This window comes from Oryx dammah, unplaced genomic scaffold (genome assembly GCF_014754425.2).
Source record: "Oryx dammah isolate SB20612 unplaced genomic scaffold, SCBI_Odam_1.1 HiC_scaffold_25, whole genome shotgun sequence".
Classification (NCBI taxonomy): domain Eukaryota; kingdom Metazoa; phylum Chordata; class Mammalia; order Artiodactyla; family Bovidae; genus Oryx; species Oryx dammah.
This window is the reverse complement of record NW_024070209.1, coordinates 7,433,808-7,453,455: the sequence shown is the minus strand read 5'-3', so window position 1 is coordinate 7,453,455 and position 19,648 is coordinate 7,433,808. Positions and strand designations below refer to the sequence as shown.

Below are 19,648 nucleotides of genomic sequence, written 5' to 3'. Positions count from 1 at the left end.
CCACTGTCCAGTCAAGCAAGCCTCCCTCCCCTCCACAGCAGCCCCTTGGTCATAGGAAGCAGAGATTCTTCCTAGGAAAATCCAGCCCATGTCGATCTGATCATTCAGACAAATCTATACCTCATGTGCTTCTCTTCTACATAAGAAAGTGTATGTGAAGGGAAAAAAGGCCTCAGAAAACACATAACATAATCTAGTGAAGAAAGCAATATGCCTTGTCCACTCACTACTAGTTATTTTCCAGCAAATGACAATTTGGGGAAAGGGTGTGGAATGAAACAATATTCGCAAACAAACCCCTCACAGTACCAAGTAAACAATAGACGGTAATGATACACGTACTTTGGAAGAGGAAAATGAGGCAGATGGAAGCACACTCTGCCCGTCCACCTTGGCAGAATTCACTCCAAACCAGAGATCCTATTTATAGGCCAGAATGTCTTGTCACCTGACATGTTTAAGACTCCTCAGGCTGGAGGTTAATTATTCAATGCATTCATTTGCAGGCCTGTTACTCTAGTTCTCAGCTCAGATACATCTTTTAAAAGGGGGTGGGGAGCATTTACTTATCCCAGTTTCAAATTGAAGCTTTTTTCAAAAACGTTTCACCAAAGCTATTACTGAGCAGGCTTCTCACATCCTTGATTCACCTGGGCAGGAGTTGACCACAGTCCAGATGGTCCCCAGCAAGGATGGTGCCAAGGCTGGGGTGGTGGGGGTGGGGGTGACTCCTCTCTCCCCCTCACACCCGCCTCCCCTCTGCAGCCATCACCTAGCTCAGAGGTTAAACTGACTGTGATGCATCGTTTCTGAACTCCTCCTCCGGGGACTTGTCCCTTCGCTTTAGTGCCACATACAGGCAGACCTTGTTTTACTGCCTTTCACTTGACTGTGCGTCTCAGATACTGCATTTCGTAGCAAAGTGAAGGTCTGTGGCCGCCTGCCCCGAGCAAGTCTGTCAGTGCCGTTTTTCCACACATCATTTGCTCACTTTGTGTTTCTGCGTCACATCATGGCCATCCTCATACTATTTCAACTGCTTTTTAGACATAATGGTATTGCACACTCATGGATTACAGCAGAGAAGGGTCTGGAAGCAAACCCACCACCTCTGTGAGGTGCCCCTGTGTCTACCACGTTGACTCCGACTCAAAACCAAGAGAGGGCAAGTCTGATTCTAACAGTCTGTGCCACAAATCTCAGCTGAGAAGCAATGTGGAGAAAAAAAGAAACTTTCAAAGATGCATCTGAGAAAGAAAAGTATTATGACTTTAAAGTACTTTTGTAAGTAACAACTCTTCTAAGCTCTTCCCTATTTAATACCAGCCAAGGTTGACTTACTCTGGTATTTGATATTTATAAAAATTTTTTAAAAAGTCAGATTGAGGACATTAAAATTCCACATGAGAATCGTATCAGAATCCAACACGATGATCTTCCTAGACAAATCCCCAAATGTGACAACTGAAGATGCAAAGCAAGTGTGCAAAAACAGGTACTTTTAGAAAACAAGAGTCACTGGTTCCTCTGTTCCTACTTAGAAGGCAGCCCTGTACACCTGAGACTCTGGACTGAGGACAAGGAAAAGCTGAGCAGCCATTCTGCATTTCTGGAAAATCCAAGACACTAATTCTCCTCAACGGTACATCCGCCCGACAGATCAGCGGTGCCTAGTTATTATTCATCACTATTTCCCTCCACCGCCCACCTCCAACAGACCAGAGCCCTGAACAAAATGCTCAAGTCCTGTACTTTGGTATATATTTGGTTCCATACTGAGAAGTTATGCTTCTGATTTTCCCTGAAAGCCCACTTCTTGCCTGCTAAGAAGACAGAAGCTTTAGCAAAGCCACCGGCAAGCCCTTGCAGGCCCTCCAGACCAGTTTCCCTCACAGGGAGATCCGCTCAGCTCCCCTCAGGTCAGCGGCTATTTATAGTCTGGGTCTCTCACTACAGGGACTGGAGAGGGCAGGGGCACTCAGAGAGGTGTGTGTGCCTGTAAGTGGAGAACGCCTGCCTTCAGGCCATCAGCAGTTCTTTCCTGATCCCTCCTGCTCTTGGTCTGTTTCCTCCACACTCTCCTCCGCTCTGACTATTTGGCTTTATCTGGAGGAAGATGTGAGGAGCCGGGCATGATCCCCGAGCCTCCTGTGAGCCACGTGTTTGGTCTCAGCCAAAGAAGAGTGAATATCTGACATACGTCCCTGGGATTCTATGAGCTACTTTTTTTGCATTAAGGTAAAAAACGTCTCCTGCAGTATGCATCCATCACATCTGTGTTTTCTCTAGAAATGAGTGTGGTTCACCATGAACTACTACAAATTCCACTGACCTTTTAAAGGAAATAAGAAAACACACCGCAAATCCGATGTGCTTCTGAGTCAGTTTTACCCTCTTGTAGAAGAATGTCATGTTCCCTTCACATCCACTTACCCCCCTGACCCATTTTAAGGGGCTCCCATCCCTACCTTCTTAGAAAGCACTGTCTTCCAGACTAGAAGAACATGCTCAGGGTGTCTGCCGCAGGTGGCAGAGGGTTTGTATAGCTCACCCCACTCACTCCACTCACTTCCCTGGTGAGCCACGGCAGCATATGAAACAGCTGTCTGGACAAGGAAAGGATGTGGCCTGCAGTCACTGAGTGGGGCAGGACTCAGGCCACAACTTGGCCTCCATCACCTTCCAAAGGACTCACTGCACTGCCAAAGTGTCCTTTCCTTTGGCTAACATACCCTGGGCCTGGAGTATGGGCTTCGATGTTCCTCTGACTTACAAAGACGAGTGTGCAGTCTCACTAACATGAGATGCTAACAAGGCATTTAGCCAAGATTCAGAAGTTTCCCAGCCCTCTCGACCCAGCTGAGACTCTGGAGTTCTACATCCAGCAGAAAAAAAATATAATCCCAGGTTGTCATTCAGGAAAAGGTGATTTCAATTATGGAAGAGAAATCTCTCTACCCTGTTGTTCAGTCGCTGAGTTGTGTCTGACTCTTTGTGACCCCCTGGACTGCAACACAACATGCTTCCCTGTCCTTCACCATCTCCCGGAGTTTGCTCAAACTCATGTCCATTGAGTCGATGATGCCATCCAACCATTTCATCCTCTGCTGCCCTCTTCTCCTCCTGCCCTCAATCTTTCCCAGCATCGGGGTCTTATCTAAATAGGTGGCTGGCTCTCCGCATCAGGTGGCCAAGGTATTGGAGCTTCAGCTTCAGCATCAGTCCTTCTAATGAATATTCAGGGTTGATTTCCTTTAGGATTGACTGGTTTGATCTCCTTGCGGTCCAAGGGACTCTCAAGAGTCTTCTCCAGCACCACAATTAAAAACAATCAATTCTTTGGCACTCAGCCTTCTTTATACCCTGATAAGCTGATAAAATACTATTTTTAGCTGTGATGCATTATCACCCAATGTCAGTGTCCCAGAACATCCCAAACCCTGTCCTCATGATTTCCTGTACACTCCGGGATCTAACTCATGCACAGCAATTCCTGCATTGATTTCGCTTTGGCCGGTGTTCCCAGGGATGGGGGGAGCCTGGTGGGCTGCCGTCTATGGAGTCGCACAGAGTCGGACACGACTGAAGTGACTTAGCAGGAGCAGCAGCAGGAACACTCAGCCACACAATGATTTTCTCCACATAATTCAAATGTTTTTTAATGCCATGCCTTCCGACATCTTTCCCATCATTTCGGGTATCACAGGGTGCGGAGAAGCCGTGAGTCAGCCCTCCATAGCTGCCCCACGGAGTTCACATGAGAAGAAGGGTCAGCAACTCTTTAGGCCTTGGAGTGGCGTGGCAGAAGCTCGCTTAAACAGACTCGGGGACTGTCACATCCTAACGATCACCTCGCACTTGGTCCGGAACTGAACTTCCATGGCGATCACATGGCCCGGCCAGAGGAGGCATCTGGCCCAGAGCGGGAAGTGACGACACAGGGCCTTCAGACTCTGCCCGAGCCGCTGCCAGGGCGCGAGGAAGACCGCGGAGCCCGCCCCTGCTCACACTGACAGCTGTGACGTCAGCACGCCACGGCCGTGCGCGGGATGTGCCCAAGCGGCCTGTGTGCTGATGCCGGAGTCCTCTGCGTGCTGATGCCACGGGCCGGCGCCGGTGCACACACCAGCAAGGCCAGTCGGAATGTGCTTCCGCCCTCTCAAGGCCATCTGTCCAGATAAAGAGAGTGTCTTGTTTGTGGTGTGGATGAAGTAGCTCCGGCAACTGCGGGCCCGGGCCACACCTGTTCCCGACTGCCAGGCCCAGCACGGAGAGTTGGCATGGGGAGACAGCGACGTCTGGAGTGACCAGCAAGCCCTGAAAAGGAGGGGTTTTGGAATACTTGCCCCTGGAATGAGAACTCTTCGTTTTGAAAACGTGACCTCTAACCACTAGAAAGCTCGATAAATTCGATCCAGTTTAACTCAGTAAATGACTACCTGCATGGTTCCATGTCAAATACAGTACAGAAAAATCCTGGCTGCCCCCAAAACCCAGTGATCAGAGCACATTTTCCTAATGTCTCTATAGAATAGTCTGTAAGTTTCCCTTTCCAACTCTAAGAGTATTAATTGCCTATTAAAATATCTGGGGGTGGAAACAGTAGACAACTGAAAGATTTTTAAAATTTGTCTCTAACATTCAGGCTTATGGATGATATATTAAACTCCCATAATTGCTTTAAAAGATGTGTCTCATGGTGGAAATTGCTACTAGACAGTAAGTTTCAGGTATTCCTGAGAATATCACTTTTACTGTCCAAACTGATAAAAAAAAATAGTAGTTTAAAAAAATCTCATCCAATGGAATACCTCCTTGTGTTCTTAGGAAATAAACGGCTATACACAAACAGTAAATAATTGGTCTGTGAAGGAAATTAAAAGTCAGATTTGAAGTCTTCTTGTAACTGTCCGGTTGAGTGGCTTTCAGGACCGGCCTCCTGGAACACACTGACTCCTCCCTTTTGCATAAAGTCCTGAGCCAAGAGGACCTCAGCCCCATAATCAGTGCAGCCAGAGAGCCACTGAAGAGAGAAAACCTACTGGTCAAATATTAATCAGATGCTTCATCTTTGTTCAGAGTCCTCAACCAAACTAATTCTTTAGATACACAATTTTCTCAAACAAATTATAAAATGGAAAAAAAATGACCAACAATTTTTTCAAGAGCACTGCATACACACAAAACACACAATTCTCTAATAAGATGAAACCCAGGATCACAGTATCTCTGAGTTTAAAACAATCATGTTGCCCATAATGTAAGTACTGGACTACTGCTAGTACATATTACCTTTATGGAGAAAGGTTTAAAAAGATGGAAAAGCAAAGAAGAAGAAATAAAGGTTTACACATTTTAGTAGAGGGAGATTATTTCTGGGGGAATCATGGGAAAATATACACCATAACTAGACCTTTGAATGAAGTAAGAGTAGAGTGTGATTTGGTTGAGAAAATATATTTGGTGAAGAAGATGCTCAGTTTTAAGGCATATAAGGGATTCCAGTTCAGTTCAGTCACTCAGTCGTGTCCGACTCTTGCAACCCCGTGGACTTCAGCACGCCAGACTTCCCTGTCTATCACCAACTCCCTGACACTACTCAAACTCATGTCCATTGAATCAGTGATGCCATCCAACCATCTCATCCTCTGTTGTCCCCTTCTCTTCCTGCCTTCAATCTTTCCCAGCATCAGAGTCTTTTCCAATGAGTCAGTACTTCCCATCAGATGGCCAAAGTATTGGAGTTTCAGCTTCAGCATTAGTCCTTCCAATGAATATTCAGGGTTGATTTCCTTTAGGATGGACTGGTTGGATCTTCTGGCAGTCCAAGGGACTCTCAAGAGTCTTCTCCAGTTCAAAAGCATCAATTCTTCAGCACTCAACTTTCTTTATAATCCAACTCTCACATCCATACATGACTACTGGAAAAACCATAGCTTTGACTAGATAGACCTTTGTCAGCAAAGAAATGTCTCTGCTTTTTAATATGCTATCTAGGTTGGTCATAGCTTTTCTTCCAAGGAGCAAGCATCTTTTAATTTCATGGCTGCAGTCACCATCTGCAGTGATTTTGGAGTCCAAGAAAATAAAGTCTCTCACTGTTTCCATTGTTTCCCCATCTATTTGCATCCCTATGAAGTGATGGGACCAGATGCCATGATCTTAGTTTTTTGAACATTTGAGTTTTAAGCCAACTTTTTCATTCTCCTCTTTTACTTTCATCAAGAGGCTCTTTAGTTCCTCTTCACTTTCTGCCATAAGGGTGATGTCATCTGCATATCTGAGCTTACTGATATTTCTCCCAGAAATCTTGATTCCAGCTTGTGCTTCATCCACCCTGGCATTTCACATGATGTACTCTGCATACAGATTTCTCAGGTCAGGTGGTCTGGTATTCCCATCTCTTAAAGAATTTTCCACAGTTTGCTGTGATTCACACAGTCAAAGACTTTGGCGTAATCAATAATGCAGAAGTAGATGTTTTTCTGGAATTCTCTTGCTTTTTCTATGATTCAATGGATGTTGGCAATTTGATCCCTGGTTCTTCTGCCTTTTCAAAATCTGGCTTGAATATCTGGAATTTCATGGTTCACATACTGTTGAAGCCTGGCTTGGAGAATTCTGAGCATTACTTTGCCAGTGTGAGAGATGAGTGCAATTGTGCGGTAGTCTGAACATTCTTTGGCATTGCCCTTCTTTGGGACTGGAATGAAAACTGACTTTTTCCAGTCCTGTAGCCACTGCTAAGTTTTCCAAATTTGCTGGCATATTGAGCACAGCACCTTCACAGCATCATCTTTTAAGATCTGAATAAGGGATTTGGTCTAATGGAATTATGAAGTATAGAGAGATTATCAGTTGTGAGATCTAAGTCAAAGAAGCCAGACACAGTGTGATTCCACAGACATGAAATGTCCAGAAGAGGAAACTCACAGGGACAGAAAGTGGACTGGTGGTTACCAGAGCTAGAGGGGAGAGAAAGGGAGGGGAGGATGAGGTTTCTTTGTAATAAGATAAGAAAAAAAAAATATTCTGTAATGAGATAGCGCTGATCTTTGTCCAGCTCTGGAAATGTATTCAAAACACTGCATGACACACTTCAAAATGGTACATTTTGTGGTATGTGGACTATATTCCACATATTTGAAGTTATTTTTAAAATCATGAGCTCAGATGGGTAAATCTGGGCCCTTAAAAAGGCTCCCTGAAGACTCAGTGAAGAGAACAGTTGAAATAAGAGATGAAAAGAAAGACAGAATAGGTTACATAGGGCCCCTGTCCCCAGGGTGGGCTTTGGTCTCGTTGTTGTTGTTGCTGTTGTTTTGTGGGGTTTTTTAAGCTTGTTGAGCAGAGATTACTCTTCTTAGTCCCTCTGCAAAATTAAGTATAATTTTTATACAAACATAATGCTTAAAGGAGCCATTTTGTTAACTGACCATTGGTTAAGTGATTCTGGGCAGCAACATGAGTTGTCTTTGCAGCAACTACAAAGGCCGCTGAGCCGCCCAGCCTGTCCCATCCTTCACAGCCACTACAGTCTCAGGTGAGGCCCCTGGACCTTCTCATGTGACCCTGCAACACAGCAAAGGCAGGTCCAGTTGGGTCCTGTTAGTGCTCAGTTGTGTCCGACTTTGACCTCATGGACTGTAGCCCACCAGGCTCCTCTGTCCATGGGATTTCCCAGGCAAGAATACTGGAGTGGGTTGCCATTTCCTCCTCCACAGTTGAGTCTTAGGCTGAAGTTTGTCTAAATTCCTAGAATTCTTATGTTTACAAAAAGATATGGTGCTTATGTTTTCAGGTTAGTGCTCTGAATTTTAATTCCTAATGAAGAGAAAAAGTGTTAAACTTCACAAAAAGTCTTAAAATTCATAAAACTCACCTATTTGGTTATTTTTCTATTTGTATGATCATTTCAGTGGGCTTAGAAGGACTGGTGGACTTCCCTGGTGGCTCAGACGGTAGAGCGTCTGCCTACAATGCAGGAGACCCGGGTTCGATCCTTGCATCGGGAAGATGCTCTGGAGAAGGCAATTGCACCCCACTCCAGTACTCTTGCCTGGAAAATCCCATGGATGGAGGAACCTGGTAGGCTACAGTCCATGGGGTCGCCAAGGGTCAGACACAACTGAGTGACTTCACTTAGAAGGTGACTATTTTAGTTTAAAATAGCTATTTTATTTTAAATGCAGGTTTTACAGAGAAGGTGCTTAGATAACACATACGAACCACGGTTATGAAAATGGAATGATGATGTTGTAGAAAAATTTGATTTTCACCTGAGATAAATAAATCATGAGGGTTTGTAATATCGTAATGGGCTATCTTCTTAGGCACACACAAGAGGCTTCACAAACATCCAGATGTTATAGACAGATGTGTCGACACACTCATTTTACAGGTGGAAATTTAACAGGACAAGGGAGATTAAAAGGCTCTTATAGCAGAGCTTTCCTGCCTGTTGTCTTCATTCACAGAACCTGGATACAATGAGCAAATGGAAAACACAAAGTCCCTGGAAATGTGTGTGCCACCTAGGCAGCACTCAGGAAATACTCTATGTGCATATTAGCATATTACTAACTCCTAGAAGTCTCACCTCTGAAACCAGAACTGGAAAATACAAAGACGTATTCCACAGCTAGAAATCACAGCCTTCACATTGGACGTACCTGCGGCGATGTAGGCGCCTCCCCCGGCTTTGTAGAGAAGGTGGCTGGTGAAGGGTGCTGCGCAGATGATCAGAAAGCTTGCAGTCACTACGGCGACCACCCCCAGAAGCATCAGGACTGCCCAGAAGCCACGGTAAACTGCAGGTCCCAGGAGAAAAGGAGAAGAGTAAGGCACGCTTAGATTGTGAACACGGCAGACTGTCGCACAGTAAGTTTCTCTCTTCTCCATGTTTCTAATTTCAGCCCCAGCACTGCTGGGCAGCCTCCCAGGCTGTGGTCCTGAGTTATCTTTGAAACGAAGCCTCACCAGATGACTTTGGATTCAATGATGCCGAACTTCTATCAACACAAGCTTGGTATTTACACCACGCACAAGCTTAATATACTCTGGGAGCTCTTTTTCTGACCAGCTTATCCATTTAGAAATGGGTTCTAAATGAGTTCTAGAAAGACTCCTCTTGAGCAAGTTCCCAGATGGGTCACACACAGGAGTTTACGCCAAATGGACAAAGACATAAAAAGGCATTCACATCCACAAACACTGCCTCTTACTTCCTGCCAAGATGATGCTTGTACTGCAGTGATCCCTGAGAAGCTCGTAACAGTCCCCCAAGTTTCCTAACAAAAAGTGGGCTCTTATTTAGATTGTGACTCTATTGGAAAATAGTCTTAAGGTAATAAAAATGACAAGCAAAGCCAAAAAAAAAAAAATAAGGTTTGTATAGACTGAGACTTAAGATATTTTTAAGACTTACTACTTTTTATTAATATTTGTTCTTAGATTTAAAATGAAAAGTTATAGTGGTCTCTTAGTCAAGGGTCAGTAAGTCTGAATTAATGGATGCAGCTGGTGATAAATAAATAGTAGATTTGGTGACATATAGTAATCGAATAAAGAGGAATTCTAATGACCATTTTTGAGTGGGATAATTACTGATCCACTAAACAAATCTGTCATTTCCCAAAGGCTAAAACACAAAAACAAATTCCTACATCTGTAAATGAGGGAAAGCATAGCACAACATACTGGGGAAATTATACTTTTTTATGAAAATACAGAAACTTCATAAGAAAGTAAAGAATGATTTTTCTCAACAAGCCCACCTGGCAAAATATATATAAATCAACTGGAATCTTTAAGAGGAAAGAGGATGGGAAGATGGAATATTGAGGAGAGGAGCCGCTGCAGTTAAATAGGAAAAGGAAGTTTACATTTTGTGTAACTGGGTTTTGAAGGCAAGAACACAAGCCGAGCCTCGTGGGGCACGGCTGCTGGGGTGACTGTGTAAGAAGGCACTCTGTGGCTGTATTCCAGCTCCTCAGGGCACAGGGCAGGAAATGACTGGTCGACTTGACTGTGGGAAGTAAGAGGGAAGGCTTTGAACAAACCTTTGCCTTCCCTGTCCGACCAGAGTTACTAGGTAACAGAGGAGCCTCACAGCTTACACTTTCATGCACCTCATTTTCTGCACTATTAGGAGGTGGTTTGGTGGCAAGCGGGGTGTAAATGTCAATAAGCAGTGGTCCGGGGAAAGTGGAGCATGACAAATTATAAAGCATAGTACAGCAGAGAAGCACAGTTTTTGGAATCAGCGTGACCTGAGTATTCACCACTGACAGTTACTTAAACTTAGGTGTTAGTCACCCCACATCCTGTCCAGTGAGCTCAGGAAGTTAGCGACCCGTTAGGACACGTTCTGTACACACAAAAACCCAATAATTTGTGGACCTAGCTTGACCATGCAGAGACAAGAATACTCGCCTGCTCAACCTCGAGGAGGAACTGCTAATGGAAGCATGACATCCATTCAAGAAAAACGAAGAAGCTCTTCTCCCCCTCCCCACTTCTCTCCTTTGATTATGAAACTGTAGCCCAGTAAGTTCCAGGGTACTGCATTTCTCACTTGTCTGCTTATAAACCTCACAACTAACCTTATTCTAAGAAATCACTTCTTATCTCTCACTTTGCCTCTTGCTGGATTCTTTTCTGCACTGAGACTGACAGCTCTGGGTACCGGAGCTCTTTGGAGCCCTTAAAATGACTCCTAACGATATCAGAGGGACTGCCAGAGAGAGAAAGCATCCAGGGAGGGTGAGAGCAAAAGAGAGCCAGAGGGAAATGGGGGGTAAACGCCCCCAAGAACTGCTGACCCTGAGACCTGCTACTTCCTGCCCTGGTTTGCTCTAGCACAACCACCTGACTTTGGATTCTCAGTCCCTGGGAAAAGGCAGGAGCACCCGACTGGTACTTCTTGGAGGGGGTGCTGGCTGCCTGGAGAGTTGTGACCATGCAGACACAGCCTCCAAGTGAACTTCCATACGGGCGGTCACCACAGCCCTTATTTCTGCCCGCGCTTCAGCTCTCCAAAGTGCGCAACTCTCAGCCTATTTCAGAATTTCTTGGAACTTCCTGTTTCTTAGCTAATTATATTACCTACTTTGCATATGTGGCACTCTTCGATTCCAGAATGGAAATGTTCAGTTGTAATGAAGAATTGTCTCGGAACTGGGTAGTTCCTTCACTGTCTGAAGTAAAACTGAGGCAATCCGAGAATTTTCAACATGAAGTGAATTACGTAGCATGTGTTTTGAGAGATGACCAACTGTGTGACTCCGATAGAACAGTTTTCTAAACCAGAAAGCACTATCCTTAAAATAAGTTTATAGGAAGGATTGAAAACATACATGGACAGTAGTTGCATGCAATAAAGAATCAAAAATATTTGGTACTACTATTATTTTTACATGCTTTGTAATAAAATGCTCTTGTCAACAATGTAGTCAATATTTAAAAGATATCTATTAACCTCATGGATCTAGGATAGGGCAAGCTTTCAGTTCTAGTCCATAGACACTAAAAAGTTTAAAGTATGTTCTTGTTTGGTTAGTGATTTATATACTGTTTAAGACTCCCAGATCTTGAATGTATCTCTGAGAACACTCGATCTGTTTCCTTGTTCTTAATATGAGCCCGTGAAAACTGCAAGTTCTGTCTCTGAAAGCTCTGAACTGTGCCAAGTGAAAACATCTCTAAAAATCCATTTCTACCATTAAATACAACCCAAAGCTCAACTTAAATAATATTGAATGTCTATTAATTCCTTAGAACTTGAAGCAAGATATACAATATGAATAGATTTACATGTGATCTACATCATCACAATTTGGATTAATTAAAGGAAAGCTTCATCTGAATCAATCTCTGAGAGGCCAGAATTAACTACTGTTTTCACAGAAATGAAGTTCTGTTAATTCTAAATAATTGGTGAACTAACCTAACATAGTAGTCCTTGGTTGGGTGTTGTAATGAGGAGGAGGATGAATAATTAACAACAGACGTTGTTGTTAAATAACTAGCAACAGACAAAACGGTTCTCCTGAAGTACTCAGTTGATTTTCCTACCTCGATTAAACTTTCACCCTTACAGTATTACTTTCCTGGGCTTCCCTGATGATTCAGATGGTAAAGAACCCACCTGCTAGTGCAGGAGACTCAGGTTTAACCCCTGGGTCAGGAAGATCCCCTGGAGAAAGAAATGGCAACCCACTCCAGTATGCTTGCCTGGACAATCCCATGGACAGAGGAGCCTGGTGAGTTACAGTCCATTGGGCCGCAAAGAGTCGGACACGACTGAGCAACTTAACACACACACACATCATTCCCGTAGATGGACAGAGAATGAACTGGCAGGAGAAAGGACAGACCAAGGCAAACAAGTGAAGCAGTTACTACAGCCTCCGGGTAGGGGGCTGCAGCTGGGTGGGGAGAGGGGAGGGCAGCAGAAGTACCCTGAGCTTTAGTGATTCTGCTGTTGGGGTGGTGAGAGTCCAGCGGGACAAAGGCTGTCTTCATGGCTGTGGTCTGTACGCCTCACAGGCTGTTCCGTTAAGGTACGAAGACACCTGGACTGGCTTTTGTAATACTTTAATTTACACAACAAATCCTCTTTCATACAGAGCGCAGAGAGGGGAAAGTCAATCCAAATGACGAATCCAAATCTACAGTGTTTTGATTAATTACTCGGTTGTGTCTATAAAAATGTAAATATTGTCTTTGCAGTTTCAAAACTTTCAAGACTTCAGCGGTGTTCCTTTTTCAAAGCTTGCGATCTTGCCTCAGACACCTCACGAAGCTAGTTCAGAAAGCCGGTCCTGTGTTTCGACACATCCTGGAGCACAGACAGTGTGGAGTGCTATAAGCCGTTCTAAAATGAAGCCAAAACAAAGCACTGCCACCCCCTCCTCTCTTCGGGCAAGCCGCTTCTGCTGCTCAGGCCAGCAAGTCGGCCCTGCATCTCCACACACCGTTTGCCTTGGCCACGTCGGGTCTAAAAATACAGAGATGCCGGCACCGGAGCTGAAAGACAGGCTGCCCGGTGCGGCCGAGTCTGAGCGCCACAGCGGAGGACGTGCCAAGTCACGTGCTCTGCCCAGGCCGTGGATTTTCAGGACAAAGAGAACACTGAGAGGCCCGACAGAGTTCATTGACTTTCCTCTTGTAAGCCTGGCTGCGAAGGAACAGCTGAGAGGCAGAAGGTGCCTCGGAGGGCGGGGCCCCTGCCACCCCGCTGGCGGCGGCTGTGGACTTTGGGAAAGGCCCGACCCCGACGCCGAGGAGCGTGGCTTTTCTCACCGGTAGAGCTGGGGCACACCCACAGTCGTTAGTCACTGTCTGGGCTGCCCTTCTGGCATCCTCAAGGTCGCGGTAGGGAGGAAGCCGAGGTTCTCAGAAGCCAGGTGAAGGACATCAGAACAGGCCACCCCCATGCATGCCAGGCTGGTACCAGGGTTACTGTGAGCTGGGGTCAAATGGGAACCAATGCACAGAGAATCAACACACACTTGTAGGAGTTTTCCCTGTCTGACTGCAGGAAGGAGAAACTCCGGAGAAATGAGGACCCCCAGAGGAGGAGTTTTATGCCCCGAAAAAGACAGCAAGTCAGCATAAGGAGAGGTCTTCAGACCAACCTACCAAAACAACCCATCTCTTCTGTTAGTTTCTCTCATATATTTCTCCTGGTCACTTTCCCACAATTTACAACCCAGGCTCAAATTTCTTTTTCCTTTGTCTTGTCACATCTCCATGTTCATCACTCTGCTAAAAGATATGTTAAGTTCCCAGGCCTATCAGCTTCTTCAGGTCTTGCCTTTCTACAAAGAGGCCTGCATGCACACACATAATTGTCAAGCTTTCCTCTCAATCCGTCTTTTCTGTCTCTATAATGTGATAATGCTGACAGCCATCCTACCACATCCTTAAGAAGACTGAAAGAGCTGATGCAGGTCAGCGTGGAGTGGAGCCTGGCCTCACACTCTGTCAGAGTTCCCGAAGCCTGCCCATCACTGGACAGCACTCTGCACTGTCCTTCTTTACATTCCCACATCCACTTCTGGCCAGGGCCCTCCTGCAGGGCAAAGACGCAGTCTGGCCCATCTTTCCTACTCTAGGGAAAGCTTTATACCTGACATGCAGTGGATACTCAACAAAATGCGAATAAGCGGATGATTGCTAACTTATCACTCAGTCTCCACTGAAATCTCAATATATGCAGTCAAGGTTGCTGAGATGTTTAATGACCATGGGAAAGAACGAAGCACACTCATTCACAATGGCAGCCACTCGATGGTCTTGGCCTCTGATCAGGATGACTGGAGGGGGCCATTATCACTGGAATCACTCCTAGGGAGAAGCGGGCACAGGAAGAGAAGAGCTGAGCAATCAAGTGGGGAGATGTGAACACCTAGATGCTGGGAGCACCAAGGACTGTGCCACTATCCTTCCTACACTCCTCAACACCCAGTGCACAGAAATGATCAAGAACACTGGGAACTTCTGTAGGTGACCCTGCCAAACTCCAACAATGCTAGCTAGCAGAGAGACAGATTTCCTCATTAATGGATTCCCTCTTAAAAGGTCAGGTCTATTCCTGAGACGACCTGCTGTCCTTCATACTGAGCCAGAAAAGGAACAATCTTAGGATCCTTTTATTCACATACTTTCTAAACATTAAATATGAACCTGTTTACCCAAATGTTTGGGCAGACAGTTGAAAATAAGTAGAGCAAATCCTTGCTTACTTGATGGTGAATATTCTGTTGTAAGTTTCTTAGGACCCCTGAGCTCAGATCTTTCAGATGATTTGCCTCCAAAAATCTGTAATACCCTAGACAAACATTTCTCTGAGGAATTTTATGGGCTTTTGTCACAACTGTACATCCAGGAATCTTTCTCTAAGGGAGCTGACTCAAAAGTAGTTTCTCTACTTCTTTCTCAGAAAAGTTAGTTTAGGAATTGCACAGCACTAAAATGATTTGATATTTCTCCTCTATTTTTCTCATAAAACACCAACAAAAGAAGCGATTAACAACTGAATTAAATTCCACTTTTTCCTTCACCCACGCTCAAACACGGACTGAGAAATCTACTGTGTACCAGGCACTGTGCTAGATAAGTACATACTGGTGATATGCCATGAAAAATGCCCAACATGTGCTACCAAGCAGTGTACTGGGAGTGAAAGCCACAGTCAGATGACTGCAGCTATGCCAAGTGCAAGGGCAGGATCCCCTGGTACACCGCCCAGGAATAAAGAAGGGCACGTGACCCAGTCCTGGCATATGACAGAAGGTTCCTTGGAGGAATTGCTTCTTAAACGGGAGAGCAGGAATACAGGAAATGGAGGCAGAGAGCAGAAAGCATGAACAAAAATCAAGGAAGAAAGTGCTGTGTGCAGGGAGCTTCGTGTGAGAGCACAGAGAGGGAAAGCTTTGGTGCTGGGGAAGTAGTGAGAGAGAGAAAGGCAGGAGGGAGGTCACAAGGGTCCTTGTAGAATACAGCTGTTCACCAGGAGAACACTTTGGCCCACATTACATGAAAGTCTCCCTACAAACAATACAAAAAATCATTGACAAACTTAAATTAAAACAGGTGTTTTATCCACATAGAGCTTTAATCTATCAATTATCACACCATTGGCAAAAGGTTTGCAGTCTGGTTTTTTTTGGGGGGGGAGGGCGTTGTTCAGAGAGAAAGAGAAACAAAGGCAGTAAAACCCGTACTCCCTTCTCTTTATTTTATACATTTACATTTTCTTGATCTTTAAAAAGGGTAAAATACTTAGAGATAAAGTACCCCAAAAGATCTAACAATACTTCATGGAAACTAGCCTGTCTTATGAGTAAAATGTAATGGCAAGAGACCTTATCAAGGACTTGTAATAACAAAAGGGAGTTTAAAAGTTTCTAGGAAGAAAATAAAGGAACTGAATGCCCGTTGGCTACTGTGGTGCGAGGGCCCTGCAGGCAAGCAGGGACCGGTCCCAGTCAGCGAACACCTTGGAAGAGTAGCTGGCCAGCTTGGAACCCAGACCCGCACGGTTTGGGATGTGAACCCCCAAGGGAGGAGTGCTAGCTCGCAGGTATGAAATGACTGTCTCCTGGGGGCAGACAAGATGGCTTGTGTCCCTAGCAGGGCAAGCCTGCCTCATTCACTCCAAAACAAACTCTCACACTTTGCTTATTCACCAACAGACTGAGAGTCACAATTTCTCCACTGGTCTTTGCTGTTCAAAGTCAGCATTCACCAAGAACCTAAACCCCTCTCCCCATCTCTCACTGACTAGGCTTCTTCTAGTGCTCAGTCTGAAGGAATGGGGCAGATATGCCTATCGGCACCCCTGAGTCTTCACCGACTTATCTTCTATTTGCTGCGTGCTTTGAGAAGTGATCACTATCCAGCTTCCCTGGTTTTCTGTTTGTTTCCTGATTTAAAAAAAAAAAGGTAGACCAGCAGTCTCAGGAGTCACTTCCAACTTCCCTGGTTAGAGTTTCAACAAGTGAATAGTCAATATTTCCCTTTGATAATGAACTGCATAGACTGAACTTCCAACTCTCCACTAGAGAAGACCAGCCTGCTGAAACTGCACATTTTAGGCAGAAAACCATTGAAAAGATCAAACACAGCATTCCCATAGCTACTTTGTACATGGTGTAGTGGGGGAATCTGGTTTTATTTATTTATTTGCAGTGATAAGATACATCTTTGGAAGACTTCCCTCTGGAGCTCCTCAACACAACAAGCTATTGGAGCAAACGCCCTTCATATTGTGTCACAACAGCTGTTGCTTTGGGAACAAGTTAACACTTTGCTTTCCACAAGATGTGTCACTTCCCTTACCACGGCCAGTGCAGTCCTGGAGCAACAAATCTGAGTCCTAGAAAAAGCACTTTATAAAAATCAGTCATGTTTCAAAATAACTACATTTAACAATCACTTGAGTTTTATTTCTATAACCCCAAACTTGTTTGTAAAGAGCAATAAAGAGTAAAAAAGAAAAGAAAAAAACTCACACCGAGTCACCATACCAAAATTAAATATAGCAGAACTCACCAATTCTCTCCTAAATAACAAATAGATTTTGTTTTAAACTATATATTGCTTGTTAGAAAAATAAGGCATAATTTCCCTTACAATGTTATCAAGAAGGCTACTATGGAAATGGAAGCAGCTCACTGCAGAGCTGAACTCTGAGTTGAGAAACCCAAATGCTCTAGGTTTCCTTGGCTTTGAAAAGGCAGCAATGAATTCTACTTGACAGTATGGTCTCAAGATCCAGGGAGGCAGTATTTGTAAAATAAAGTAGGTGGGTTTGTTCAATGACTGCACATAATAGGAGCTTGTCACAGGAAATGGAATAAGTCATTTTGTTGTGATATTAAAGATTTTTATAACATTTTTCTTCTTATATATTTGTCAGTAGATTAGTAGGTTTTAATACGCAAAAACAAGAAATATGGATATCAGTGAACAACTCTGAAGCAATGATGATGGTGTCTTTGAGCAATTAACAGCTGCAATAATCGATAAACTCACTGGATCTAATTAATCCCTCATGTCACCACTGAAATTTATCAAGCAAGACTGACATGTATCATTCATATACTCTCATTTAAAGGTAAAAGAAAGAAAAGAGAGATTACACAAAATGTGATGTATGTGTTAAAGGGGATATAGGGGTAGTGAGCCTGAGAAGAAATAAATCTAGATTGCAAAGCACTAGGTCAAGTTATTGTGGACAGCCTGCTCAATTCAAGGGTCAGACCTCCATCCATGCCTCCTTCTACTTCCAGGTAGCATTTGGCCAAGTGTGGCACTCCCTTCTCTTAGAAAGAGCTCCCTTTCTGGTTTGCAGAACACCACGCTCTCCTGGTTTTCTTCCCACTTCCCTTGCTGCCCATTCCCAGTCTCCTCTGTGGGTCTCTCCTCTTCTTCCTGACTTCTCAACAACAGATCATCTTAGGGCTCCGACTTTGGACCGACCTCCTTTCTCTCTATCTCACTCTCCAAATGGTCTTATTTTTCTTCATGGTTTAAATACACTCCCAAGCAATGTCTCCCAAATGCACACTTTCTGCCCAAAGGGCCACTTTAACTCCAAACTCTGGGACCCCAAAGCCTACATGATATCTCCACTAGGTGTCCTGAACTCAACATGTCCGGAAACTACCCAAGCTTCCTCTTAGCAATCTATCTCAGCCTTCCCCATCACTAAAATAACAGCTTCATCCCTCCAGTTGCTAAGAAAGTGTCCTCATTCACTCTGCTCTTTCCCTCACACCTCACACCAGGCCATCAGTGAATCCGGTCAGCTGTGCCTTCAGAATGTAACTAGATAAAGTGAACTTCTGCTTCCAGAAAGATGAAGCACACGTACCTTCCCCTATTGCTTCTTTCAGTCACCACGAAAATCCCTGGTGATCATCTATGAAACAAACAGAAGAGGCAGAAAGACGGGAGAGAAGGCCACCTGGGAAACCTGAAGTCCAGGGAATGATGTGATGGTGAGTTCAGGTTTTATTTTCGTTCATTCATCCAATACTTAGAGCACAGGGAAGCAACAACAGGGAAACAGCAAGGGCCACAGCAGCAGACCAGCCCCCTGCTGGGGTCGTGCCAAAGAGGGAAGGGAGGTGAGGCTTTTATCACCACCAGGCACTAACGTTCAGCGCATATGGAAAAGCAAGCAATCCAGAAATGCCAGCATTCACAGTCAAAAAACTTTCCAACAAAACCAGTTTGCTTTGATCCCTGGGTCGGGAAGATCCCCTGGAGAAGGAAATCCCATTGACAGAGGAGCCTGGTGGGCTACAGTCCTGGGGGTCGCAAAAGAGTGGGACACAACTGAGCAACTAAACCACCACCACCACCACCACCACCAAAGAACCAGGTAAGGGATTGCCTATCAAAGCAAGAAACTTTTAGAAAATAACCACTTGACACAAGTCAAACAGCACAGAGGGCTTCCCTGATGGTTCAGTGGTTAAGGACCCTCCTGCCAATGTAGGGGACACGGGTTCAATTCCTGGTCCAGGAAGATTCGCCCGTTTACCATAACTACTGAGTCTGCACCCCAGAACCCACAAGCCACAAGTACTGACCCCATGTGCTGCAACTATTAAAGCCCACGCGCCCTAAAGCCCGTGCTCTGCAATAAGAGAAGCCACCACAATGAGAAGCCTGCACACCACAACTAGAAAACAGCTGTCCGCTTCAGGCAACTAGAGAAAGCCCAAGCGCAGCAATGAAGATCCAATGCAGTCAAAAATAAAATAATTTAAAAAAAAAAACACACAGAATAAATGTTGGCCCCAACCCCACTCTGATCAGCAAAGACCAAGAGCCTAGTCTTTGACTCCCGAGAGGCTGTAGTAAGGTGCCCTCCCCCCTCCACTCATGCGCAAGGATGTAGAAGACAAAGCTGAATGTGGGGTCAAGACTTTGATTTTCGTAGAGTAACGGGGCCACTATTCACAGTGAAAGTGGAGACCACGTGGGAACTCTGGACTTCCACCCCTGCAACGTGGAAGTTAGACATCCCTCCCCCTGGGGCGATATGAGAGGAGGCCAGTGAAGATTTAGGACTTTCCCCACCAACCACAGTAATGAGGACTCCTTTGCAAACCTATCATGTAAGTGG

The 19,648-nt window shown here is 44.8% G+C and overlaps 1 protein-coding gene across 1 annotated transcript in view; it reads right to left on the bottom strand.

Moving 5' to 3' along the window:
* TMEM182 (transmembrane protein 182) overlaps positions 1-19,648 on the bottom strand; it is a 48,260-nt gene that overhangs the window by 9,652 nt on the left and 18,960 nt on the right. The window contains exon 4 of the mRNA XM_040223823.1: positions 8,673-8,810. Within this exon, the coding sequence (XP_040079757.1) occupies positions 8,673-8,810 (138 nt within the window). The remainder of the gene's footprint in view (positions 1-8,672; positions 8,811-19,648) is intronic.